The 25,808-nt window shown below is 53.0% G+C and overlaps 1 protein-coding gene and 1 long non-coding RNA gene across 3 annotated transcripts in view; one reads left to right on the top strand and one right to left on the bottom strand.

Moving 5' to 3' along the window:
* RIN3 (Ras and Rab interactor 3) overlaps positions 1–5,168 on the bottom strand; it is a 123,279-nt gene extending 118,111 nt beyond the window's left edge. The window contains exon 1 of the mRNA XM_042944134.1: positions 4,909–5,168. Within this exon, the coding sequence (XP_042800068.1) occupies positions 4,909–4,952 (44 nt within the window). The 5' untranslated portion in view covers positions 4,953–5,168. The remainder of the gene's footprint in view (positions 1–4,908) is intronic.
* A 6,348-nt stretch (positions 5,169–11,516) lies between these two features.
* LOC122223068 lies at positions 11,517–23,858 on the top strand. Of its 2 annotated transcripts, XR_006204029.1 has the most exons (5): positions 11,517–11,749; positions 13,947–14,126; positions 21,147–21,332; positions 22,453–22,612; positions 22,819–23,858. It is a non-coding gene; the product is annotated as an uncharacterized LOC122223068 (long non-coding RNA). The 2 variants fall into 2 exon arrangements; XR_006204030.1 differs by lacking the exons at positions 21,147–21,332; positions 22,453–22,612; positions 22,819–23,858 and adding an exon at positions 14,415–14,673.
* Positions 23,859–25,808: the final 1,950 nt, after the last annotated feature.

Below are 25,808 nucleotides of genomic sequence, written 5' to 3'. Positions count from 1 at the left end.
AGGGGGACCTCGATGTGGCTGGCTGTCTGTCTTCTGTCTCTAGCAGCAAGAACCATTTCACCAGAAGGGCTTATTTTGGGGTGGGTGGGGGGAGCGGGTGGTGGTAGGATGAGATCAAGGGGAAATCTACAGTTTAGAAAAGTCATTAACATCGTGATTGTCATCTTTAGTTCCAGTGTTGAAGAAAACATCCATGTTTTGGCCGCCCCTGGGGCATGGGATAAACGGCAGGTTCAGGGTAACAGTTACGTAGGCAAAAGTTCTAGAGCTGGCTGCCAGAGCAGCACTCACTGTCTCCAAGCCAACTTGCCAAGAACAAGATGACTCCTGGGCTCTCACTCCCTTCTGAAGGTGACTCCCGGATGGGGGTGGGGGGGAGGGTGGGCAGAGAGCCACGGGGGCAAACAGGAAGTCTGGGACTTTTCTGAGGCACTTCTCCCCAGTTGGGGCTCTTTCTGGGCACCCAGACGCTGAGGATGGGCCCTCTTCCTACGCCAGGCCTTTCTGTTAGTGTCTCCCAACCAAGATGTGCCTCTCTCGTTCTGATAAGGGAGGGGTAGACCCTCCACTTTCCCCCTTCCAAGTTTGCTCAGACACTTCTCCCCTCCAAACCTGCCCTCCCTCCTCATTGCTCCCTACCCAGTTCTGCTCATTTGTCATGGCCTGCATAGGCATGAACTGGCGACAACCCTCACTCAAGGGACAGATGGACTCTGGGATGTGATGTAAGGGACCGAGTGTGTGGTTGCCAATCAGCATTCCTTCCTCCCCTCTGCTCTGGCCCCTTCCTGAGAGGCACTGCAGGCCAGCTCAGATTCCTGTCTATAAAGTGGAGCTCCAGGAAGGCCTGAGAGGGCAGTGAGGGGCCTGGGTGGGTCCCCCGCATTCAACCATCATACGTATTTTTGGTTGGGTTCCCTCTTTTATTTCCCGATCCCCTGGATTAAAATGCAGGTGCCTTTATAGGATTTGTAGTTTTTAATGTTTTCAGTCTCAGTAAAGATCACTAAACAGGGACCCAGGCCCAGGATAGGTCCTATCAAGTGGTAGGGGAGATTGGGAAGAGGTCCTCAGGGACAAATGTGCTGAGACTCCCCTGTCCCAAGCAGACCCTGAGCCTTCACCCCCTAATGCTTCCCAGGGGAGGCACGGGGGCTTCTCAGGGTTCAGAAGTACAGGCCTGAGCTGGTTAGGTAACCCTTTGCTGCCTGTGGGCTGCAGCCTCTCTTCTGGTCTGGAAGGGGGTGGGTCTCCCAGCCGAGTGCCAGCCAGGACCACCCAGAGGCATTAGCCCCTGCAAGCAAGGAGGCCCAGGTCGCCGGGCAGAGCTGGAGTTGGTATCTGGGACCCTGAATTCATCACTGCTCTGGGTGGGCCCCACCCCAGAGGAGTCCCCTGTCTTAGAGCTGGGAGTGAATGAGGGACTTCTCTCAAGGAGTTCAGCGGGATCCCTGCATTATGTTAGGCACGAGGCAGAAAGCCAGGGGTCTCCCAAACCCTGGAGCTTTGCCCAGGCAGCCCCTTCAAGGCCCAAGGCTCAGGAGACCCAATTTCTAGGCCCAGCCCCACCTCCAGCCCCTAAGACCTTGGGTAAATCACTTCCTCTTTCTGGGTCTCCTTTCTCTTGTCGTTAAATTAGGGGATTGGAGGGGCGCCTGGGTGGCTCAGTCAGTTAAGCGTCCGACTTCAGCTCAGGTCACGATCTCGCGGTCCGTGAGTTCGAGTCCCGCATCGGGCTCTGGGCTGATGGCTCAGAGCCTGGAGCCTGCTTCCGATTCTGTGTCTCCCTCTCTCTCTGACCCTCCCCCGTTCATGCTCTGTCTCTGTCTCAAAAATAAATAAACGTTAAAAAAAAAATTAAAAAAAAATTAGGGGATTGGATTAGATGCAAGAATGGAATCCTTTTTCAAATAAAATCTTAAGCAGACTCTCAATTCATCAAACATAAAAGTGTGGGCTTTGAGTATACGCGTCCTCAGTGACCCCTGCACACAGGTTGGCGTCCGGCCCCTCCACAGGTCACAGCTTCACCGGGGTCATCTCTGCGCCTCCCCACTCCCTCCTCACCTCCCGTTCATCCCTTCAGAGGCCAGCGCCTCTCCCTCTCCTGTCTCCCTGGTCACTACCCCGCCCTCCTGCCCACTGAAGAACTTCCTTCCCAGCAGACTTCTCTGCTTCTGCTTTCTCTGCTACAGTCTGTCTGCGATATAGCCCCAAGCCAAATCAGATCACCTGTGTGCAAACCCCATCTGCAGCCCCCAGCATCCCCCAAGCCTTAACCCCACCAGACCACCTTCTGTCATCATCTCCCACATCAGCTGCAAGTGGGAAGGGGCTTGGTTTAATGCTGGGCGCCCGCCCCCACCTAATGTAAACACTATTTGTTGAACCGAAGGAGAAAAAGTGTCTACACCTAGGATACTGGGCAGTCTGCCTTTTCTTTCTCCCCAGCCGACATCTGCACCAAGGAGGAGACAGACCTTGCTTGCCAAGGTCCTCACACTCCTATTCCAGGGGGCTCTCTGAGCTCTGGGGGGTCAGAGTAGGAGACATTCTTCCCAGCTGTCTGAACATCACAGCGAGAAGGAGAGGACTTTTGGAAGCCCAGTGGAAAGAGGAGTCCTCCTCTGAGGACTCAGAACCCAGCCCCAAGTGGTCGGTGGGGTCTGGGGGTGGCATGGGGGTGAGGAATCACAGATGATTGCTCCTCCTCATCTTTGGACTGTAACACAGGTGGACATGCGGCCCGGGGAACAGGGGGTGCCTGGGGTGCACCCGAAAACTGCCTTGTAGTACTTGAGAGTCAAGGTCTGGGCTCCCCAGGGCAGAACAGGGTCTGATATGGTAAGAAGTTAGAGGGAGGCACCTGCAACTCCAGTTCAGGAATTCCTGTCTTAGGACTGCCACAGTGGTGGCAAGTTCTCCGTCCCTGGAGGTATCCAAGTACCTACCAGGTATGAGTTTCGGTGAGATAACTATTTAGGAACCCTTCCAGCACAAAAGGTCCTCTTAAATAAAGTGATGTTTTTAGCAGTAAACCAATATTCCTTAGAATGTGCCAGGCACATCTAAGCAGGCCTGAGCTGGTGTGTTAACCCACGGCTGCCTGTAGGCAGCTGCTTGAATATTAACTCATCCAAACCTCATAACAATCCTATGAAGTTGGTGTTATTATTACCCCCAATTTACAGAGGAGGCAAGACCAGGTCTCTTGTCCAAGGTTAAATAACTGGTGCTATTATCAACAAGTGGAAATGATAATAATAATTATTATTATTAAGAGTTTACCCTATAGGCCAATGTGCAAAACTCTTTATGCATTATCTCATTTAACCCTCAAAACAACCCTGTGAGGATAGTTACTACTATTTATCTTCATTTTATAGATAGGTAAACCCAGGCACAGAGAGGTTAAGTAACTGGTCCAGTAATGAACAAAGAAAAGCAAGAGGAAGTAGGTGAGGGGGGGTCACTCCTGGGGAGGGGTGGGGAAAGGGAAGCTGGACAGGTCAGGACCCTGGCCCCTCACCACCCCTTCTTCCATGGGAAACGCCTCCTGGCTCCACCCTGCAATATTGGGTGTGGCAGAGACTTGCCCCTGAGGGGCCCCCTCCCCAACATAATTTCCAATTCTTCCCACCGGATGGCATTTGTCTTTCCAGACGTTACTTCCAAGAGAAAGCATACAGGCAGAATTTCTGGGGAAGGGCGGCGATGGGGCAAAAGGGAGGAGGAAGGCATTCAGATCCAGAAGAGTTTAAGCCCCCAGCCCGCCAGAGTGGGAACCAGTCACCTCCAGCTGTCCCCCAGTCCAGAACTGCACAAGATCGGCCCATCCCTCTTGTTTTACAGAGCAGAGAACTGAGGCCCTGGGAGCTGGAGCTAGGGGTCATGGAGCTCCTGGGGTCATGGAGCTAGGCCAGGCAGCAGCTGGGTGTCCATCACTGAAACAGGCCCGGGAGTTTTAAACCAAAAAGCCAGGAATGGCAGCCTCGGGGCAGGGGTGGGGGTGGGCACCCGTCAACCTTGACACCCCGAAAGGTTCTAAGAGGCCTTCCCAAGAATCCACCACTGGAACTGAAGCCTCTTCAACCCCCGAAGCTTCGGGAGACGCCCGCTGTTCTGGGCGGCAGGGAGGGAAGCTTCTCCCCGGAGCGCAGCCCTGAGCAACGTCCAAAAGCAACTTCGGTGGGGGTGGGGGACATAAGACGAGGCACACGAGACCCCTCCCAAACAAGTCAGTTCCCAAACAAGTTCGGCTTCACGCATGCCAAGCTGTGCCTTCTCCCCGGGACCCACCAGACCCCAGCGCAACCCGTGCGCCCGGACCCTCCCCAGGGCTTGATAAAGGCAGGTCCGAAGGTCACAGTCCCCGGACCCGCCTGAGGGACGGGGGAAGGGGATCCCGGTGGGACCGCGGTCTAGGCGGACTCGTCAGCTGTCGGGGCCGCTGGCGCCCGAACTTACGGGGACCCCGGCCCCCACCCCACGCCCGCCTAGTCGTCAGCGTCCCAGGACGCGCGCGGGGACGCAGGCGGAGCGGCGGGTGCAGGAGGCTGGCGCGACCCGGACCCCGCGTGATTGCTTCTGAAGTTCAGGCGAGACAGGAGCCGGGGGAGGGGGCCGCATCCACGCAGCCCCTCCGCCCCGGCTCTGACAGGTAGAGACGCTTTTCTCGCACCCGGCCGCTTAGCTGGTTTTCCAGCGAGCGGTGACGTCTGAGCTTCGAACTTTGGCCAAGTCCCCGGGTCCTGCAGCCACCAGCGCGGCCCCCTTCCGCGCAGAAGCGGAGTCCGGCCCCGGCCGTGGCCGCGGGGCTCGGACTCACCCGACGCCCCGAGGCCGGACGGCCGGGGCTCCCTCGCGAGCTCCGAGCACTCCCGGGGGGGTGGGGGAGGCAAGACTTACCCCGCGGGGTCCCCGCGCTCGGGCGCCCCGGCCCGTCGGATCATGCCGCCGGCAGCTCCGGGACCGCGGACGGAGGGGCTCAGGCGCCGGGCGGGGCGGACCGCCGTGCCCCGGGCGCCCGCATGGCCCTGGCGCTGGCCCTCGGGAAGGGCCCGGCCGGGCGCCGCCGCCAGCCCCGCGCCGAGTGGGAAGCCGCCGCCGCCGCCGCCGCCGCCGCCGCCGCCGCGCTCTGGGGCGCTCGCTGGCTTCCACTTCCTGTATCCGAGCGCGCGGGGCTTTCAGGAAGAGGCTGGCCTTGGTGGTCAAGGGGTTTTTGTCAAAAGCCTCTCGCCGGCGGCGGGCGGCCCGGAGCCCCCCTGGGGCACGCGGAAGCCCGGCGGCCGCGCCCCTCCCCCCTCCCCGCCCCCCCCCCCCCCACCCGGGGCCGGGCCTGGCGGCGGGCGGCGGGGGGACCGCGGCTCCGGGCGCGGACGTCCAGCCGCCGGGAGCTGCCTCCGCGGGCAGGGGCTGCGGCCCGGGCGGCTCCCGAGAGCGCCGCGAGGGAAACTTACAGCAAAGTCTCCCACACGGCGAAGAGTCGCGTGGGAAGAAGGAAGGCGCTCCCGGCTCCTGCGGACCGGCAGGTGGGGAACTCGGGCCGGGCTCGCCAGACAGGGAGGCGCAGCCTTGCCTCCCGCCCCAAGGAGCCCGAGACTCGCCCAGGGGCAGCCCCGGACCAGAGGCAGGTGGCCTCTTGGATGCCTCCGCTAACGGTGAGCTCACTACTTCACAAGGTGGTCTGTTCATCCACGGGCACGTGATTCACTTATCCTGGGGACCACCCCTAGGTGGGATCGGAGTGGGAAAGCCAGTGAGCTCACACAAATACCACAGCCACAGCAACTCCCGTGGGACCAGGAGGCCTCTCTTCTCTAAGCGCCGGCAGCACTCAACACTGCCTCCTGAGCCCAAACTGCCCTCAGAGCATTTCACGTGACTGGGCACGACTGGACCTTGCAAGGCCACCTCAGTCTAACGCAGGGTTTCTCGGCCTTGGCACCACTGACATTTGGGACCAGGCAATTCTTTGTCGTGGGGGCGGCCCTGCATATCGTAGGATGTCTGGCGAGCATCTCTGACCTCTGTGCACTAGATACCTGGAGCATCGCCCATCCCCTGTAACAACCCCAAACGTCTCCAGCCTTTGCCAGATAGATGTCCCCCCGTTGAGACCCATGGGTCTAATGCCTTCATTTTATAGATAAGGAAAACTGAGACATAAAGAGAGGAGGAGACTCACCCGAGGCCACCCAGCAAGTTGGGCGCAGGCAGGACTGAGACCCGGGGCTCTGGTACAAGCATCGCCAGGCGTCTTTGCCCTCCCTGCCTCTGCCCTGCCACTCCCCTCACAACCCTCCTCCCCGCCTTTCATGACATTTCCACCAAATCAGCCTGGCAGAAACTAGAGAGGAAAGAATCCCCATCCCTAAATAGAAGTGCGTGCAGCCTCCTGGTGGGGACGTAACGTGGTGCAGCCACTTGGGAAAACGGTCTGACAGTTCCTCCAAAGGTGAGACCTGGAGTCACCACATGACCCTGCGGTGCCACCCCCCACGTGGGTATCCAGAGAAATGAACACACGTGTTCGCACAGATGCTTGTACATGAATGTTCATCGCGGTATTGGCCATATCAGTGGAAAAGTGGAAACAGTCCAAACGCCTATCAACTGATGAGTGGATAAACAAAATGTGGTACGTCCATACAGTGGCATAATGTGAGGCCATAACAAGGAATGGCGTACTGATACAGGCTTCAACATGCATGAACTTGGCAAAGAGCTCAACGGAAGAAAGCCAGTTACAGAGGATCACATGCTGTAGGATCCCATTTACATAAAATGTCCGGAATGGGCAAATCCATATAGAAAGAGAGTTAAATTGGTGGTTGCTAGAGGCTGGGGGGAAGGGAGCACGGGGAATGACTGCTAGTGGCTCCGGGATTTTTTTTTAGGGGGGTGGATGGTGAAGAAAATGGTCTGATATTGACTGTGAGGATGTTGCACAACTTTGTGGTCAAACTAAAAACCTTTGAACTACACTTTACGTGGGTGAATTGTATGGTACGTGAATTCTATCTCAATTAAACTGTTATTTTGTTGTAAAACTGCAGTGTCCAAGAGGCTACGCTGATTCCTCCAGCCATATCACTTCCTCCTCTGTCTGCATCCCTCCAGGCTCCCTCATTAGATCATAGCCAAGCTCCCACTCACCTTTCCTCTCCTCCGGAGGCTCAACCGTCTGCTCCCTGGACCAGAATCTTTTCTACGTCTCCCTGGATAGGACTGCAGCTCCTGTCTGAACGCATGAGCTTTGAGGATAGACTTGTGTTCATGTCCAACCCCAGGACCTTCCAGCGGGGGTAGCCCCAGGAACATCACTTCCTGGTGCCTCAACTTGCTGGGCTGTAATAGTGATGAGTGTAAGCGGGCACCTGCCCCAGGTGGCATTATTAGTCTCTTGTTGCTGGAACCAGCCTGTTGGCCTCCCTGGCCCCCAGGAAAGAGGTCTATCCGACTGTCATATCTACAACGATCCCTCAGGCCCTACCATGCTGATGCCGACTGTGACTAACCCCCCTCTTCCCCCCGCCCCCGCCCCAAATAAGGGTTTCCTTCAGCTTCCTAGGCTGCCACTGAGAAACAGGACAAGCCCCTCGAAGCCTGGGTTCCATGGGACCAGCCCCAAGGTTCTCACCACATCCCGACAGAAGCCTCCACGAGGCCTGTTGCTCACCTGCTCCGTGAAGACCAAATTCCTCAGGTAGACACCAGACGAGGTCCACCCTGCCCCTGTTGCTGGTAACTGACCGAAAAGGAAGTTGCCGAGATTCCAGAAATCCAAGCAGCTTCTCTTAGTGGTGGCCTCTGACAAGTTGGCCCTGAGTGTCCTTCCTGGGTCCCTGTTTGACTCGCTCAAGCCCTCACACACCCCACTCCTCTCCCCGGACAGATCTCAGGACACCTGCTGGGGGAGTGAGCATCTGCTGCTGTTTGGGCCCGCAGGTTCCTTCCCCCTGCCCCTAGCCTCTGTTTCTTTGTTAATACTGGTACCGGGGCACCTGGTTTCCCTTTAAGGAGCTACTCCTCCCGGCTGGGTTCAGGTGGAGATGACAACTACCCCCAACTGACCGGGAACACATATTCTAGTCTAGCCAATCAGAGCCCTACACTTAACTGGGCACAGTGATTGGCTGGTTCACGGATCAACACGTGACCCAATTGGGCCAATAAGATCCTTCCCTGGGACTTTTCGTTGGCACTGTTCAGGAAAGCCAGCAGTCTTCCCCCCACCTCAAGCTGGCTAAGCTGGGAAAGTATGAACTTGGGGTAGCACAATAGCTCTCTGAGCCACCATGTGCTAAAATGTACTCAGGAAGAAAGCCAAGATGGAAAAAAGCAGTGCAAGGAGAGATGGGGCCCTAGTGTCACCTGTGAGGTCTAGATTCTGATGTGTCTACAGCCAGCTGCACCATTCGACCTCTCTGTTACAAGAATGAATACAGTCCTTTTTCTTTTCCTTTTTTAAAAACTCAAGTACAATTGGAGTCGGGCTTCTGTTAGTCGTCACCAGGGAGTCCAGGCTCTCCATGATTGCAGCCCCTTCTCTGTCTTCACTTCTTGCTGGGCCTGGAGGACGTCCAGTTGTGGCGGGGCTATGGCAATAAACAGATGAACACTTCAACTTATTACCCCAAAATATAAGAGGCTGGTTTGCATCTCTGGGGTCCTCATGGGCAGCTCTCACCTCCACCAGCTCCTCAGCCTCCTCCTCCCTCCACACAGCTGAGGGCAAACAGACTCAGTCCTGAGGAGCACCCTGGGACTTTTCAGGGAAAGGTCACCCCCAGGAGGTCAACTTTAAGCCTTGCTGGAGTTTCTGGGGACGATTAGCCAAGAAAAAAAGTCTCACGGCACAGTCTTGCTTTTTAAAACTTCCCCAAACCTTTCTCTGAGTTAGATAAGAGACATTAAGGAAATAGAGTGTGTTCTTTCCCCAGATATTTTCCTTCTATCTAGAGTAGTCGTTGAGAGCAGGGGCTTGAGTCGGGCTGCCAGGGTTCAAATCCCAGCTTTGTCACTTAGTGGCTGTGTAACCTCAGGCAAACGACTTTGCCTCTCTGTGCTTCAGCTTCCTCATCTGTGAGATGGGATAATAACAGTGCCTACCTCACAGGGTTGCTGCGAGTGTTGCATGAGTTCATGTAGGTAAGGGGCTTAGAACAGAGCCTGGCATATAGTAAGTACTCAGTAAGTATTAGCTATTATTTGTACCATGACTAAGGTCTTTAATGTATCAGTCAGATCTCACAGCAAACAAATGGCACATCTGATTAGGATAATTTGAAGAGGGTTTTGGTTTTATTTTTATTTTTGAGAGAGAGAGAGAGAGAGAGAGCCGGGGAGGGACAGAGAGAGAGGGGGACAGGATCCAAAGCAGTCTCTGCACTGACAGCAGAGCCGACGTGGGGCTCGAACTCACGAAGCGTGAGATCATGACCTGAGCCAAAGTCGGATGCGTAACCAACTGAGCCACCCAGGCGCCCCTTGAGGAGGGTTTAATAAATTTGTAGGTGGGGAAATGCAAGAGAGAGCGCTGTCAACCTCAGATCCGTTACCTTCCTCAGCCCAAAGATGGGGAGAAGGGGTAGTTTCCAGACCCAGAAGCAGAGAGTCCTGTCCTCCCCTTGCCAGGGGAGTGGAGCAGGGTCCCTCAGTCTAGGAACACAGCCAGCTCACAGTGACCCTGAGGGAGGCAGCCAGGAAAAGAAATGCTCCGAGTCTTTTCCCTCCCGCCAATCTGCAGCGAGGGTGTCCCCAAGTTGCCCAAGCCTGCTGGAAGCCAGAGGGCTTGGGAGCCCCTCGGTCGGTCCCTGTGGGTGAGGAGTCCCTATGGATCAGCCTGCTGGAGTGTGGAGAAGGGCTGGGGGCAGGGGCGGGGGAGGGAGGGCAAAGCTGGGGAATCAGACACACTGGCTCAAATCCCCCTCAGTCTCTGGCCGGCAAGCCTGGCAAATCAGTCAAGGCAGCAGACATGTGAGCGAGGCCGTTTGGATTCTCCAGACCAGCCCATCTGCTGGCTAAATCCACGCAGTGACCTCTGTCACTGTTCCGTGGAACAGGAAGATCACTAGGCCAGACCTGCCTGAACTCCCGGCTGGTAAATTGGTGACATATAATAAAATGGTTGCTATTTGGGATATTTTATTTTGCAAAAATAGATACAGGAAACAGCTCTTTCTGTGGCTTTTTCCATTGTTGGGCCCCCAATAAGCCCCCTCGTCTTCATTCCCTGTTACTTTAGAGAAATCTTAAAAGACGTGGCAGGCGGTGGGGCACCTGGGAGGCTCAGTTGGTTAAGCCTCTGACTCTTGATTTCGCCTCAGGTCATGATCTCTCGGTTGGTGACATCGAGCCCCACATCGGGTTCTGTGCTGGCAGCGTGGAGCCTGCTTGGGATTCTCTTTCTCCCTTGCCCTCCGCCCTCCCTCCGCCCCTGCAAAATAAATAAACTTTAAAAAATTAAAAAATAAAAGTGGGAGGAAAACCACTTTATTATTGCAAAATCAATCTGTATCCTCAGGGGTCAGCCAGGAAAAAAATGTCTGCACCGGCTGCATAGGGGCTGAGGTGGCCTGGGAACTAGACTCTGGGGAAAGCAACGGCGTCTTCTCAGTTCTTGTGACGTCTGCTCAGCAGGAATGAGGGCTGGGCGTACAAGGCCTTACAACTAAAAAAAAGCAAATCCTGGAAATCTGGAATTTTATAGGACTGTTTCAGATTTCTAGAGTACCGTACTGGCTAAAGAAACACTTCTGAGGGCCCAGGCACCCCCGGGGGCTGGTTTGAGATCTTACTTCTGTCTTCTCTGAAGCTCTATCTGTCCGCAAGTTGCATCTGACACTGGCGTGGGTGTGCCTCATGAAACCCAGGGGGCACTCGGGGATTCCCCAGGTTCTGGAAAGGACAGAGCCCTGACAGACATATTCTGCGCGTCTCATCGGAGACCACGCAGGCTGTCTCGGGCACTGGTCTCCGCAGAGAGAGGATGTTCACGAGACACCCCCAAAAGTTTTTAAAGCAGCCCTCGGCCTGGATTATGGAGGCAGCAGATTCTTGTCTGCTCTCCCACTCCCACTTGGCCAACACCATTCATCCCTGAGGCAGGAACTAGAGGCTCTGAAGATCTGCCTCAGGGAACTCCTCTCCCCGCCAAGACGACCAGCTGCATTTGTTCATCTGACTCCAGGATCTGTCCCTGAAGCCTGTCTGTTCCTAACCGAGGTGCCCTCTTAACCTGCACTCGTTACATATTTCTAGACACTCTAATATTCTCATGCTTCAATTATACTTAGTGTGAGTACAGGCTCCTTAGGAGCGGGGAATACACCTCCTTCTAAATTCTTTTCTACACCCCACCCAGCAATAACCAGTGGAGAACTCTGTGAACAGTAAACACTTAAGAAGCTCTTATTGGCTAAATAAAAACAATTTGTTACCAAGGAGGAAAGCTGCTCCATTTCGGAGTTCTGTGCCATTGTGAGGATTATCTCTGCTTTGTGCTGTCCGAAGATGAGCTAAAACTGGGGCCAGGAATATCCTCAGTTCATACAGTGACACCAGTGAGGTACTGGGAGCTCATGGAAGTCCTGTGCTGAGGACTTTTTAGGTTCGTGAATGAGCCAAGCCACAGGAAGATGCTCTTGGGTTTAAGTGACAGAAAGCTCTGAATCTAAGTGGATTGAGTACAAAGGAAATGGATTGTCTCTTACAACTTGAAGCCCAGAGACAGGAAGTGCATCAGGTATCTATTGCTGTGTAACAAATTACCCCCAAGGTTAGTGGCTTAAAACAACACAAATTTGCTATCTCACAGACTCTGTGAGTGGGGGGGGGGGGGGGTCTTGGCAAAATTTTGATGGTTGCCTGTGCTTCAGGGTCCCTCATAAGGCTGCACTCAAGTTGTTGGCCTGGGTTGGGGTCTCATCTGAAGGCTCGACTAGGGAAGGATCTGCTTCCAAACTCAGATGGCTGTTGGCAGGATTTAGTTCCTTCAGGGGACCCAGTTTCTTGCTGGCTGTTGGCTGGAGGCCATCTTCAGTGCCCTGTGGCATTGAACATGGCCTTTGATTCATCAAAGTGTGAAGCTGAGAAGGCAACAGAGAGAGTATGATGGAAATCACAGCTTTACAGAGCCTAATCGTGGAGCTGACATCCCATCATTCTGGTCCTATTCTTTTTTTTTTTTTTTAAAGTTTTAAAATTTATTTTGAGAGAGAGAGAGAGAGAGTGAGAGCAGGGGAGGGGCAGATAGAGAGGGAGAGAGAGAGAATCCCAAGCAGGCTCTGTGCTGTCAGGAGGATCCCAGAGCTTGATCTCACAAACTATGAGACCATGACCTGAGCCAAAGTCAAGAGTCAGGAGCTTAACCGACTGAGCCACTTAGGTGCCCCTGGACCTATTCTATTAGAAAGTCACAGGTCCTGTCTACACTCAAAGGCAGGGGATTAAATAAAGGTGTGGAGACCAGAAGGCAGGGATCATCAAGGCCATTTTAGAAGATAAGTAAAGAGTCAGGGACTCAATGCTGCCATCAGTCACTCTTTTGGTCCCTTTCTCTGCTTTGCCCTCCTTGGCACTGACTCCATCCTTGGGCTAGTTCTCGTAAGCTTCCAAGAGAGCTGTCCATGGCAGTGAAGGTCATGCTCTCTAGGTCAATCCTGCAGGAAAGGGGAAAAGCCTCTCTCCAAAGCCTAGGACAGAAGTACATGTAGTGTGATTGGCCATATTAAGCCACACACCTGCCCCAGTCACCCGGAGAATGTCATGCCATGGTGGCTTATGTTACTTAGGACCCATACTTGGTCCTCGGCTTGGAAGTGATCTTCCCCCAGATCATGGTGGGGTGGGGTTGAGACCCAATCAAAGCTAAGGTTCTGCTGGGAAGGAAGGAGAGAATAGGTATTGGGTAGATAATCAACAGTGTCCACTACATTTGTATGGAAATGACCAGAAAAACAAGACCATGCATGAGAAAAGATTTGGAGTTGATTGATATATTCATTATTTTGACTGTGGTGGTTATTTCATGGATATTTACATATATATAAACATTGGGGTGCCTGGGTGGCTCAGTCGGTTAAGCATCCGACCTCGCCTCAGGTCATGATCTCACGGTTCATGAGTTTGAGCCCCGCGTTGGGCTCTGTGCTGACAGCTCAGAGCCTGGACCCTGCTTCAGATTATATGTCTCCCTCTCTCTCTGCCCCTCCCCAACTCGCATTCTGTCTCTCTCGTCAAAAATAAATAAACATTAAAAAAAAATTAAACATCAAATTGTATACTTTAATATGCACAACTCTTGTATGTCAATTATACTTCAAAAAAGGCTGTTTTAAAAAGCATGTCGTATCTTTAGTCATTATGTTATGAAAAACACAAAAAAAATCAAGCAAATATTCTTCCAGTTTTCAAAAACTACTGTTTGATTCTGCAGAGAATTTATTCATGTCATTGATGAAGGAGTAAATTCTGAGTTATGCCTTTGTTGATTTGCTTTGGTTGAACACGTTAGTGTAGACAAAAATGTGATAATCTATAGCATTCCTATAGTTCATCGGTTGCAACCATAGGTGTGTTAGAGGTACAAGAGTTTGGCAGCCCTTCGTGAAAACATTTGGTGAGAATCAATTGCATGTGTGGAATTTATAGTAGAGCATTATATAGTTTATTATGTAAGGAAACAAGGCCACAAGTTATAGGTAGAGTTCAAGTTGCTCTAACAATATGGTTTCTAAAGATTCGGCACGTGGGAGTCATTTTTCAGGATCATCTTCTTTGCCCCCTTCTCCCCCCAGTGAAGGATGGCCAGGGAGGCACAGAGGAGGAGGTGGCCCTTGGCGGGCCTGAAAGGACTCAGCCCTTCACATGGGTGCAGGCAGTGGGGGGGCAGCTGGCTCAGGAGAGACTCACTCGCCTTGTTAACATGGCCCTCTCGGCAGCACCTGGAGTGAGGGACTGGAAAGCCTTGGAAACAGTGACTTCTGGGAAACAAATCCATTTTTGACAAGAGGCCAGATGACTGAACATTAGCAGCTCATCAGATCTGAGTTGGCTCATCCGACCAGAAGGCAAGCCAGGAGGCCTGAGGCTCTTCTCTGGGAACTCCTACTGTGTGCCAGGTACTGTGACCCTACGTGTCAAGGTGGGGAGACAGCTCTGAGGGCAAGGACACTTATAATTTCTGCCCCCCTCCCCTGGGAATTCTTCGTAGTCTGGTACGCAGTCTTTAACCATGTGTGATTCATTCATGTGGGCCCAGATTAGGGGTTCAGGATGGTTAAATAAATGAGATAAAACCTGTGTACAGAGTATATTACCTACCCACTGATGTATAAAATATTACCCCAGATGTAACAGCTTTAAGCACAGTAAACACTTTTTTTTTTTTTTTTTTTTTTTTTTTTTAGTAATCTTACCATTTCCATGGCTCAGGAATCCTGGAGCGGCTTAACTAGTTGGGTCTGACTCAGAATCTCTCATGAGGTTGCAGTCAAGATGAAGGTTGGCAGCCATTTTGTACTATGAGGCTATATGCCTCACGTAGGAAGATAGGACAAAAACAGAGAAGGAGGCTGGGTCACCGCCACCATGGAGTGCCACACCAGTCTGGACTGAACACCTTTGTCTTTTTCTATGTGACAGAGAATAAAATCCTATCCTGTTCAAGTCACTGTTCTTTGGCATTCTTCTGGAGTAGGATTTCAACAGGTAGAAATAAGGGAAGGGCACCTTTGGGGAGGAACGTGACTGTGTGAGTAAAGGGTTGGAGGTAGGACCCTATTTACCTCTCAAGACAGGGATGAGGGAAAAATTAATTACTGCCTAAGAAAGCGTAAGTGCCCATCTTTGAGGGGTGCCATATTGATAACGACTAATCCTCCTTGTTCGTTTTTGTCTCGAAGGTAAGGACTGTATCTAACACTTCTTTGTATAGCAGGCTTGGCAAAAAAGATGTTCCTTAACTACTTGGTGGTCATGCCGTGATTTATTTCTATCTCACTTCTCCCTTTAGGGGATACTCACTTCCTCTGAAAATCAAGTGTGGTGTCCTCAAACCTTCCTGGTGAGAAAAGCCAGGCAGGTTTGTTTAAAATCATGGGGTGGCAACAGGCTGGTCAGTTTGATCCCGAGGAATCTGCAGATCCCGAGGCTCTGCAATGCCTTCCACCTTGTGCCCTGCCCCTGACAGGGGTGCCAAGAGGGGTGTGTTTGGGGAATTTTGGGGTTCAGTTCAGCTGCTACTAATTAATGCTGCCTCAGGCAAGTCGATGTTGGGGAAAGGAAGGAGCAGCACCCACGCTTCCCAGGAGTCTCGTCTGCAGATGTCTCAGATCCTGAAACTGTGGGCTGTGGTCCTCACAGGGATCTTGGTCTAGGGCAGGGCAGGCTACGTGAGTCGTGGGACCCACTGTCACATGAAAATGTGTGACCCCGTGCTCAAAAAGTATTGCAGATTCCAAGGCAGCAACAGCAGAACATGAAACCAGGCACGAGAGCCTTCTACCGGTGGGGCTTTCTAAGCATGGGCTCCGTGACTGCACGGGTGACCTGGGGTGACCAATATCTCAGTTTGTCGCAGCCCGATGGGTTTCCCAGGACGCGGGACTTTCAGGGCTACCCTGGACAGTCCCCACTTGGTCCCAGCACTCTACCTGGCTCAGCATCACAGGGAGCCTCCCCGGATCTCCTCAGCCGAATCCCCAGCCCAGAGGTCCGGGTCAGTCCCGCTTGGAGCTCCGCAGGAATGCTCTGGGTCCTGCACCTGGGAGCAGCCTCTCTGCCTGCCTGACAGTGCAGCCCACCCTGGACTCTGCCGGCTGGCCCCGCTGGCTCCTCCCAGAGGCCCCAAGGGCGGAGTGCGGCAAGCTTTTTTATCTGGCAAGCTTTAAAGAAAAACTGATTCGTGACCCTCGCTAAAGAAGGAGGCTAAAGAACAAGGAAGGTTATCGCCTCGGGGGCAGGGACCCCTGCAGTGGGAGAGAGAGATTGGGCTCGAATCCTCAGACAGCAAGGAAACGTGGGGGTTTCTATCCAAGGAGCAGGGTGGGGTCCGTGGATGGAAAATTACTGAGAGGAAACATCAGGGGTACAGGGATTCTGGCTACATGTCAGGGGTACGACGGATTGTGGGTTCTTGCCGAAGGCGGGCCAGGGTGGTCGGCGTCCCCTGGGGTTAGTGGGGGACAAGGAGCCAGATCGCAAGTCGAGGGTGACCAGTGTGGAGGATTGGGGCTTCTGTCTAGACCGACTTAGCAGGATTGCTCCTGAAAGTGGACAGGGTGGGGACCAACATGGAGGCCCAGAGGTCATGGGCCTCGTGGAGAAGAGAGATCAGAGGAGCCTGACCAAAGCTTGGCCAGAGAGGGGCTGTCTCAAAAGCCCTAGGCCCTCTTTGTTCGCCATGGCTCTTTTTTTTTTCTTAATGTTTATTTATTTGTTTTGGGGGAGATAGAAAGCGAGTGGGGGAGGGGCAGAGAGAGAAGGAGACAGAGAGAGAATCCCAAGCAAGCTCCTCACCATCTGCGCAGAGTCCGATGCGGGGCTTAAACTCACAGACTATGAGATCGTGACCTGAGCCGAAACCAAGAGTCGGACGCTTAACCGACCGAGCCACCCAGGCGCCCCCGTTGCCCACAGCTTTTATCTTGGGTGCTCTCCCTCCCAGCGCAGAGATCCCCAAGAAGGCAGCCTGAGACCCGCCCACCACACCCCCCTCTCCATCTCCTTCTTTTCCTGCCGCTCCTGGGTCCCAGGGCTGAGTCTCAAGGCAGACAGGGGTGTCCTCTCTGTGGGAGAAACTGTCATTCCTGCCCCGCAGGCTTGGTTCTTGATGTCCTACCTGAACTCCCCCAAATCCTCACCACTCCTAAGCCCATGTTCCCCCTTCAAGAGGTCAAGTGCGTGCTCTCCCTCGCCCTGCTGGAGAGAGAGCAGTGGGGAGCAGCTCTGGACGAGCAAGGTGTCTGTTTCGCCCGCACCAGTGCTGCCTGTCTCGGGTGTTCGCCAGACTGGAGGCACTGGGTGTGGGGTCGGATCCCTTATCTCACACAATGGGCCGCAGAGCCCTGTGTGATAGGCTTTACGACCCTCGTTTTGCAGAGGAGGGAGTGTTCTCTGAGAGGCTAAGTCACTTAGCCAATGAGGGTCCCACAGGCTTCCTGGACTCCAACCTGCTCCTCCCCAGGGCTTCCTGTGGGGAAGCTGGTAGCCCTCCTCTCCGGACCTTCTCCTTTACCTCGATAATCAGTTCCTTCCTGGGTCCTGTGGGCGACGGCACCAAACAGAAGCCCACCAGTCACTCGGTGAGCATCGAGCACCTGCGCTTAGCCAGCCTCCCCTCTCCGCCAGTGTCCTCACTTCTTTTCTGGGTTTTGGACTCCTGGCCGATCGCTCCGTTGCAGCCCGGCCACCGCGCCCGGGGCCCAGCGCTTCTCCATCTGCAGTCCGAGAGATCATTCGGACACTGGAAGGCAAAGCGGCCACTGTCCTGTTTGGCAGCCTTCAGTGGCTCCCCACTGCCTGACCCCCAGGGGCCCTGGCAGCCTCGGCCTCCCTCCATGTCCCCCTCCTCGTCCCACTCATAATCTCTGCACGAGCGTCCCGTGGCCACTGTAACGAATTACCCAACGTTAGTGGCTTCAAACACCTCAGTTGTATTAACCTGCAGTCCCGGAGGTCAGAAATCCAAAATGGGTCTCAGTGGACTAAAATCAAGGTACCAGCAGCCCGTTTTCCTTCTGGGGACCCCAGGGGAGAATGTTTCCTGCCTTTCTAGCTTCTGGAGGCTGCTGAAAAATCCCTGGATCGTGGCCCCACATCCCCCTGGCCTCTGCTTCTATCATCACATCCCCGCTTCCCTCTGACACCTGGCATCCTTCTGATGAGGATCCTTGTGAATAAATACATCAGGGCGACTGGGACAATCCAGGAGAGTCTCCCATCTCAGAACCCTTAACTTCACCCCATCTGCAAAGTCCGCTTTGTCCCATAAGGTGCCACATTCACAGGTTCCGGGCATTTGGGACATGTGCTTCTTTCGGGGGCCATTGTTCTGCCTCCCACAGGCCCCATAAGTTTCCCAGCTGGAATCCCTTGGGGATATCTGAATATCCCCATGTCATATTTTTCCTTTACGCATTGCCTCTTTTTAAATCTGAACGACTTGACTTCTGCATGGTTCCTGTCTTGTGCATTAGCTGCTTGCCATCACCCCTCCTCACCCCCTTGTCCACTGAGCTTCAGCTGGGGTCAGTGTCTGCCCTGTCAGTACGACTGGGTGCCATTTCTCCGGGCTCCTGCCTCTGAGCGCACTCCTCCCGAGAACTTGGGGACTCCCTGAACCGGTTGGAAGTGGGCCTTCCATCTCTGCAACCAGCAGTTGGCTTGATGGTTGGCACAGAGCAGGCCTATCGAATAAATCAGGGGGTGACAAAATGTGCTCTTTTTTAGCTTCAAGGGCCCATCTGAGAGAGGTAGTTTAGACATCCCCGAATTGGTGCCCTTCTATAGTTGGCGGGGGCCATGGGTGAGTATATATCAAGTTGAAACTCTTCTAGAAAATTCCAGATGCATACTTGCTAAAGAATAATCAAAGCAGTCTCACCAGCGACAGATAATAAGAAACCAGAGGCAGGTGATTCGTTCTGGGCTAGAGGTCTAGGAAGGCCTTGAAGACAGAAGGGCAGGTTCGTGCAGGACAAGGGGTGGGGGACCTCTTTCAAGCAGAGGAAACAGCATGAGGACAGTCAAAGAGGGAGGTGACGATGGTTGATGGTCGCGGAGGGTCTAATGTGGCCCGTTGAGGCAACTGGGAGTCGCTCAATGTTTCCGAGCAGGAGAAGAACAAATCGATTCCTGCTTTAGAAGATCCCTCCGCACTCTTTCGAGTGTTTGGCTGACTAAAGCTGCTGTGAACACTGGCCCACGTTAAAAAATTGGATTATTTTTGGTCACCCTGACTTTGAGGCACTTGGGAGGCTGAAGAGTCCAACAGGAGGTTAGACGTGCAGGTAAGGGGGCACCTGGGGCGCTCAGTCAGTTAAGTGTCCGACTCTTGATTTTGGCTCAGGTCAGGATCTCCCGGTTTGTGAGCTGAAGCCCTGTGTTGGGTTCCGTGCTCACAGTGTGGAGCCTGCTTGGGATTCTCTCTCACTCTCTCTCTGCCCCTCCCTTGCTCATGCACTCTCTCAAAATAAATAAATAAACTTAAAAAACAGGAAGTGCAGGGGCCCCAGAGGGACTAAGCCTCTTGGGGCTGGTGCTTTGGGGGACGGTTGTGAAGGTTCCTATCATTGCTGCATCTAGAGAGGCTGAGCCGGACCAGTGGTTCTTGATGTTGGTTGCACATTAGAATCACCCCTGAGGTGGCTCAGCTGGTGAGTGTCCGACTTTGGCTCAGGTCATGGTCTCACAGTTAGTGAGTTCGAGCCCTGTATTGGGCTCTGTGCTGACAGCTCAGAGCCCGGAGCCTGCTTCCGATTCTGTGTCTCCCTCTCTCTCTGCCCCTCCCCTGCTCACACTCTGTCTCATTCTCTGTCTCAAAAATAAACATTAAAAAAAAAAAATAAAAAAAGAAAAGAAAGAAAACCATGGTGCCCAGGCCAACCTGGTCACCTCTGGGGTGGGGCTCAGGGAAGCTGTGTGTGTCAAAGCTCCCAAGGTAACTCCAATGGGCAGCCAGGATTGAGAACCATCGGACAGAAGAAAGACACTCCAGGATGGTATGCAGACGAACACTTTCATTTAAGGGGCAGGTAGAAGGGAAGCCAGGAGACGGAATAAAGCCAGGCAGGAATAAAGAAGTGGAGGCCCAGAGGAGTGAGTTTGCTTATTAGAGAGGATAAAAATCCACAGTATTAAAACCTGCAGAAAGATTAGGAGAATGACAGGCCAGGGGTATCGTGGTCTGATGACACATGCAGGGCAGAGGGTGGGACACGAGACCTCAGAGGCAGCGAGTGTAAGCAGAGTTTCAGAAGACAGTGCCTTTCGTGGGGACAGAGGGAGGTCAGAATCCACTCCTCCCCTCTGCGCTGCCTGGTGGACTCCGGCCCGCACAGGCCCATTCAGTGGACTATCAGACCACCTGTACCAGGACCGTGGTGAACTTGGAATCGCCTGGAGCAACTTCTAGCAACATCCAAAGCAAGTTGACAGAGCCCGAGGTGTGAAATCAACTAGGAGGTGAGCCCCCGGGAGGCGATAGATTCAGCCAAACGCCTGCTACCTTTTCTCGTGTGGGCAGCTGTGGGCAGTGGAAGGAAACAGCTTCTCAGCCAGCTCAGTGAGGAGCGGAGTTCCTGTGCACAGCGAGCTTGCTCTCTCTACCCCATTTCCCCATCTGTGGCATGGAGACCATACCTGCCCTGTGTTTCACTGGCTTTGTAAGTCACAAAGCACCAGACGGACTGAGGGATGCTGAGATGCTCAGAACCAAGAGCATGTGGCTTGGGCTCTGGTCGTTAACTTGTGGTTTGTGAGTTCGAGCCCCACATCGGACTCTGTGCGGACAGTGTAGACAGCCTGCTTGGGATCCGCTCTCTCTCTCTCTCTCTGTCTCTCCCCTGTTCGTGTGTGTGCACATGCTCTCTCTCTCCACCCACCCCACCCCCCAAAAAAAGAGCGCAGGGCTGCAGGACCCACAGAGATTACTGGACTGGAATTACCAAAACTATCATGGATTGACTTTCAACAGGAAAGAGTTAAAACAAAAGGGGTTTCTGTCTGTCTTTGAAAGTAGAATTTCTACCTGTGGAAAGATTTTTAAAATATATATTTAGATTTTAACTCACTGTGGGTGCATATTTTAATAAAATACAGTAAATTACTATAGGGGCATCCGAGTGGCTCTGTCGGTTAAGCGTCCGACTCTTGGCTTCGGCTCAGGTCATGATCTCAGGTTGGAGAGTTGGAGCCCCACACTGGGCTCTGTGTTGACAGTGCAGAGCCTGCTTGGGGTTCTCTCTCTCCCTCTCTCCCTGCCCCTACCCCACTTGCACTCTCTCTCTCAAAATAAGTAAAAGAAAATTTTTAAATAAATTACTAGAAAATGCAATGAAAAAAAAAAACAGATTCAGACATAAAATTACCCATCATAGTGCCATAGATATTTATATTCTGTTTCTCTCATCTTGTTGCAGATTGGGAACAGCCTGTGAGTCTGCAGAGGTGCCCCCGTCGTACTCCGAGCAGGACTGATCTAGCTCCTCACTACTCAAAGTAGACCAGCAGCACTGGCAGCACCTGAGAACTTGCTAGAAATGTAGCATCTTTGTCTCCATCCCATTCCTGCTGAACCAGGATCTGCTTTTTAACAAGCTGCCCAGGTGATTCATGAGCCTGTTAAAGTTTGTGGTGGCAGCTGAGGCAGGTGGGTCTCAGGACACTTGCAGAATGAAGGAATTAACTAGAAGCTCTCCTCCTAATCTGAGTGTCGCCTAACACCACAGCTGATGGCCTAACCTATTCCAGATGAGCAGAACCAGACATCACTGGAAGGGCCCAGTGCCAAAGTGAGAATGTGGGCCCCCTTTTCAAAAAATCATGAATTCTAGAATGGCGATAACCAAGACTGGGGCCCTTCTGAGTGTGAGGCCCTTGGTGACTACGTGGGTCGTCCCCTGCTCATCAAGCTGGCCTTGCTGACGAGGCAGCAAATGGTTGGCTCACTCCGAACTCACACGTGCTGGTCAAGATAGGTTACAAAATTTCTGCTTTGTTTTTTTCATTACCAATCATCGTCAGTAAAAAGGTCCAAGCCTCAACCTTTTTGAATTTTCTCAATATGCAACTAGAATGGGTTTTTTAAAAAATTTTTTTTTTCACATTTATTTTTGAGACAGAGAGAGACAGAGCATGAACAGGGGAGGAGCAGAGAGAGAGGGAGACACAGAATCTGAAACAGGCTCCAGGCTCTGAGCTGTCAACACAGAGCCCGACGCGGGGCTCGAACTCACAGACCGTGAGATCATGACCTGAGCTGAAGTGGGACGCCCAACCGACCAAGCCACCCAGGCGCCCCAAACTAGAATGGTTTTAAATAGCTGTTATTCCAATGCAAATGATTCACAACGTACAGAGAGGTAGGTCTGTTAAAACGTGAATGGGAGCTCTATATAGGGAAAGACAACTTGTGCTCATTTATTTTATTGACAGTGTACAGATTTTGATATATTGCATTACAATACTGACTGCTAGGTTTCTCATAAAGATTTAGTTCATATTTACTCTAGATTTTTCGTCACAACAAAAATGAACTCATGCCAGTGTTTAGTAACCAATGGTATCAATTCATTCAAATTTAATGACAGTTTTATTAAACTAAGAATCTCATATCACAGAGCATTCACAGTGCAGGAGGTCACAGTTATTGAAAAAATAAATAGTGAGATAAATATATTTATTATTTACAAGTTTTCAACTCATTGCTCCTGCTTTGCCTGTTAGAATGAACAAGGATGGTGGGCACTGAGCCCCGCATGCCAGAAAGGTCTCGTGGGGGACTCAAGTGATGTGGAACAGCCCCAGAAGTTCTTGGGTTTGGTCGTTTTTTAAGCGAGTTCTGTCTGGACACGAGAGCCCCCTGATTCCCACTACCTGCTGCTTGGTAAGTCATGGCTAGCCTCCAGGAAAATCCCATGGCCCTGCAGAAACCGTGCCCAGCCTACTTCCTGGGCATCTGCAATGTGCCCGGCCTCTCCTTGCTTGGCCTTTCTCTTGGCAGCTCGTGCCTCTGCCCACAGGCCTGGCCCCATCTGGCCGGCAGCCCTCTTTCCTCTCTAGGTAATCAAGGCTCTTTTTGTCTTCACCCAGCAACTACTCCGGCTTGGCAGCTGCTGGCCAGGAGACACACGCAGAAGGCACTTTGCTCCGAACTGGACATCCAGCCTCCCAGACTAACAGCCCCCTTAAGACGTTCCCCAAGGTCCGGCCACAGAAGCTCAGCCACAGCCTCTGTCCGCTGGGTCCCCAAATATCCTTGATCTAAGCCACGTGGAGGAAGCTCCAGGAACTCTTTTACAGCTCCAAAGGGCACCTCTGGAGGGGAGGGCAGGGATGCCCCAGTGGACAGAAAAAAAACAAACAAACCCAAAACCCACTGGAACATTTGATTTGGAAAAACACAGCTGCCTTGCCCACACCCTAGTCATTTCTGGTGTAAGGAAAAGCCTTGCTCCTTCTTTTGAAAGGAGACTGTCCGTCTGGATAACTGGGAATTCCTATTTTGGGAATTCTGGAGCGGGAGCAGGGTGGGAGCTGTTGTCTGAGACCTTCCCTTTACGCACAAAGGCTGATCATACCAGACCACGCCACTAGAAACCCAACTGCACGTACTTTTTCTTGATAGCTTTAAAAAAAATTGTGTTTTCCAGTGGTGGGGTAGGGAGAGCACATACTTTCTCCAGGATTAAGGGTTTTATTGGCCTTGACCATGGAAAAGTCCCAACCAACATGTTACATAAAAAGCAACTGTTTAAATTCTGGCAACAGTGGGAATAGGTGTGGATTGTGTCCCTGTTTGTCATCAGGCTTTTAATCAAGGAGAGGCTGATCCCAGGCCCAGAAATCGAATACACGGATAAGCTACACGAAATAGGGCTGGACTTTCAGGGGGTCCAGGGGCATTTTCAGCTCTCAGAGCTGCCTTCCCTTGCCCCCAGTTCTATCTCGGGGTATTTGGGCCTCAGACGTTTCCGCAGACTGGAAGCATGTTCTTGGCCCCTGGCGCAAAGTATGTGGAGGGCACCTGACCCCGATGAATGGGCACTGATGCCTGTAAGAGGCGAGGAAAAACCTTGAACACACAAAGATAAAAGGTGACAGAAAGCAGGCCTACCGGCCCCTGCTCCTGTGTGTAGGTTTCACAGAGACAAATGGAACTGGGGTGCCATTTGTCACTGAAAAATGAGAATTAAAAAAAAAAAATCTCCATAAAATATCAAAGCTCTAATACCAGCCAGCTGGCTTCCTTGTTGTGATGGAAAAAACAGCCCCACCTGGGTGGGGGGGGGGGGCGGAATGGGAGAACAGCGCTTTTTGTCCCAATTTTACGCAGACGCCCACTTCCTCGAGGTTGGGCAGCATGGTGACAGGGCGGATAGTCTCCCGTTGGCTCCCAGGCTTGAGTGACGGCCTGACCACAAAACCAGTATCCCACTTTGCTTTCCTTATTGAGGAGCAAATACAATAACCTAAAGGTCTTTAAAAAAAACATCTGTACCCCCGTGGTCTGTGCCCTTTGGGAAACGTTTTCAACAGCACGGCAACCCCGATGAGTCAGGTTGGCAAGAGACTGGGCTCGAAGCGAGGAACCAAACAAAATCTGTGTCCCACCCGTGTTCTCTGCCTCGTGGGATGGGTCCATGGGAAGAATCTCTTGTTCTGCCGCTCACATGACTGATGCAGTGGGGAAGGTTCACCCAGTGAGGGAAGAGTCCCCTTCCTCTGCGCTTTGAGAAGGCCCGGAAGGAGCCTTCATGCTAGAGGGGCTCACGTGATCAGCTAGAGAGACCAGAAAAGCCCAAGTAGGTGTCCACACCTGGTGGGGGTGTCCAGACACTTGGGCGAATCCACCAAGAGGGCAGGGGTCAGCGAGACAGCATTTGGGTGTGTATGTCGGGGTGGGGTGGGGAGACGACAGATTTCCTGCCCCCCAAGAGCTGCCCAGAGAGCATTTTCAGAAACTTCTGGAAGTTTCTATGGGCGTGATGTGGCAACAAAGCTGCCAGGACACGAACCATCTCGGGTGCCCCGGACGCATCTGTTAACTGCCCCAAGGGGAGAAAGACCTACAGAATTGTGTTCAGAGGGCATTAGAGAGACCCAGGAATATTTAAATCATGGCACAGGGGAAGAACATCCTGAAGATTTTCACCCTAACACACAAGTTCCTCGTTTATTGAAGTAACAAGCACTTGCTGAGAGCCTGTCACATACGCAGCACAACCATCTTTTCCAGGCAGGGAGGAGCATGGCCTGCAGGGGGAAGGAGAGACGGGGGTGGGAGCAAATGGGCCACCCCCTCCCTAAGTGCCCACTCAGTGTCAGGGTCACAGCCCCATCAGAACATCAAGGCCACTGAGGAGCACCGGCCCAAGCTGCTTCCCTCCTGCTGGCCCCCAGGGGAAAGTCCCCCAACGCGGCAGGTCCCCAAACACTGTTCCAGTGCCTGAACCCCACTGGCCCATCTCATGCCTGGGGAGGGAGGGCAGGGCATGGAAGCAGCTTCAGCCGCTGGTGCTGGGATTCTCCCCCACTTTTCCGCGGAGTGGGGGCTCAGAACTGACCCTCTCCCAGCCTATCACGCCTCTGTCCACCCCTACCTTAAGGAGAGGGAGGACCCTAGGACTCAGGTAGGAGAAACGCCAGGGGGACGGAAGGGGGTCGGCAAGGAGCCACCCTCACTCTTCCTGGATTCCCAGCACTTGTGTGGAGTCCGGCATTCCCGGAGTACCTGGCTCCTGCTGCTGTGGTCAGGCTTGCAGTTCCTCGTCTAAAGGGAAAGAGTGAGAGTTTCTTTCTTGAGGACCTAGACCCCTGGGCAGCCCAGGAAGGGTCTTTGGTTGGGGTCTGCAGGACTGCCCTAGAGGCATGTGCATTCCCCACCTGGTTTAATCTGGCTCTGGGAGGGTTCTGCCTTATCAACCGCTTGGGTCTGTAAAAGGAGGGGATGGACAGAAGCAAGAAACAGCCCTAACAGGTGCGGGGAGAGGTGGCGATGGGCACGTGAAAACTCACAAGGGCGGCGAGGTCTGCGCACAGGGGCGAGAATCACAGAGACCGGCACACTGCAGCTCATGGGA

The sequence above is a fragment of the Panthera leo genome, chromosome B3 (genome assembly GCF_018350215.1).
Source record: "Panthera leo isolate Ple1 chromosome B3, P.leo_Ple1_pat1.1, whole genome shotgun sequence".
NCBI classification, from domain to species: Eukaryota; Metazoa; Chordata; class Mammalia; order Carnivora; family Felidae; genus Panthera; species Panthera leo.
This window is presented reverse-complemented; position numbering and strand designations above follow the sequence as displayed.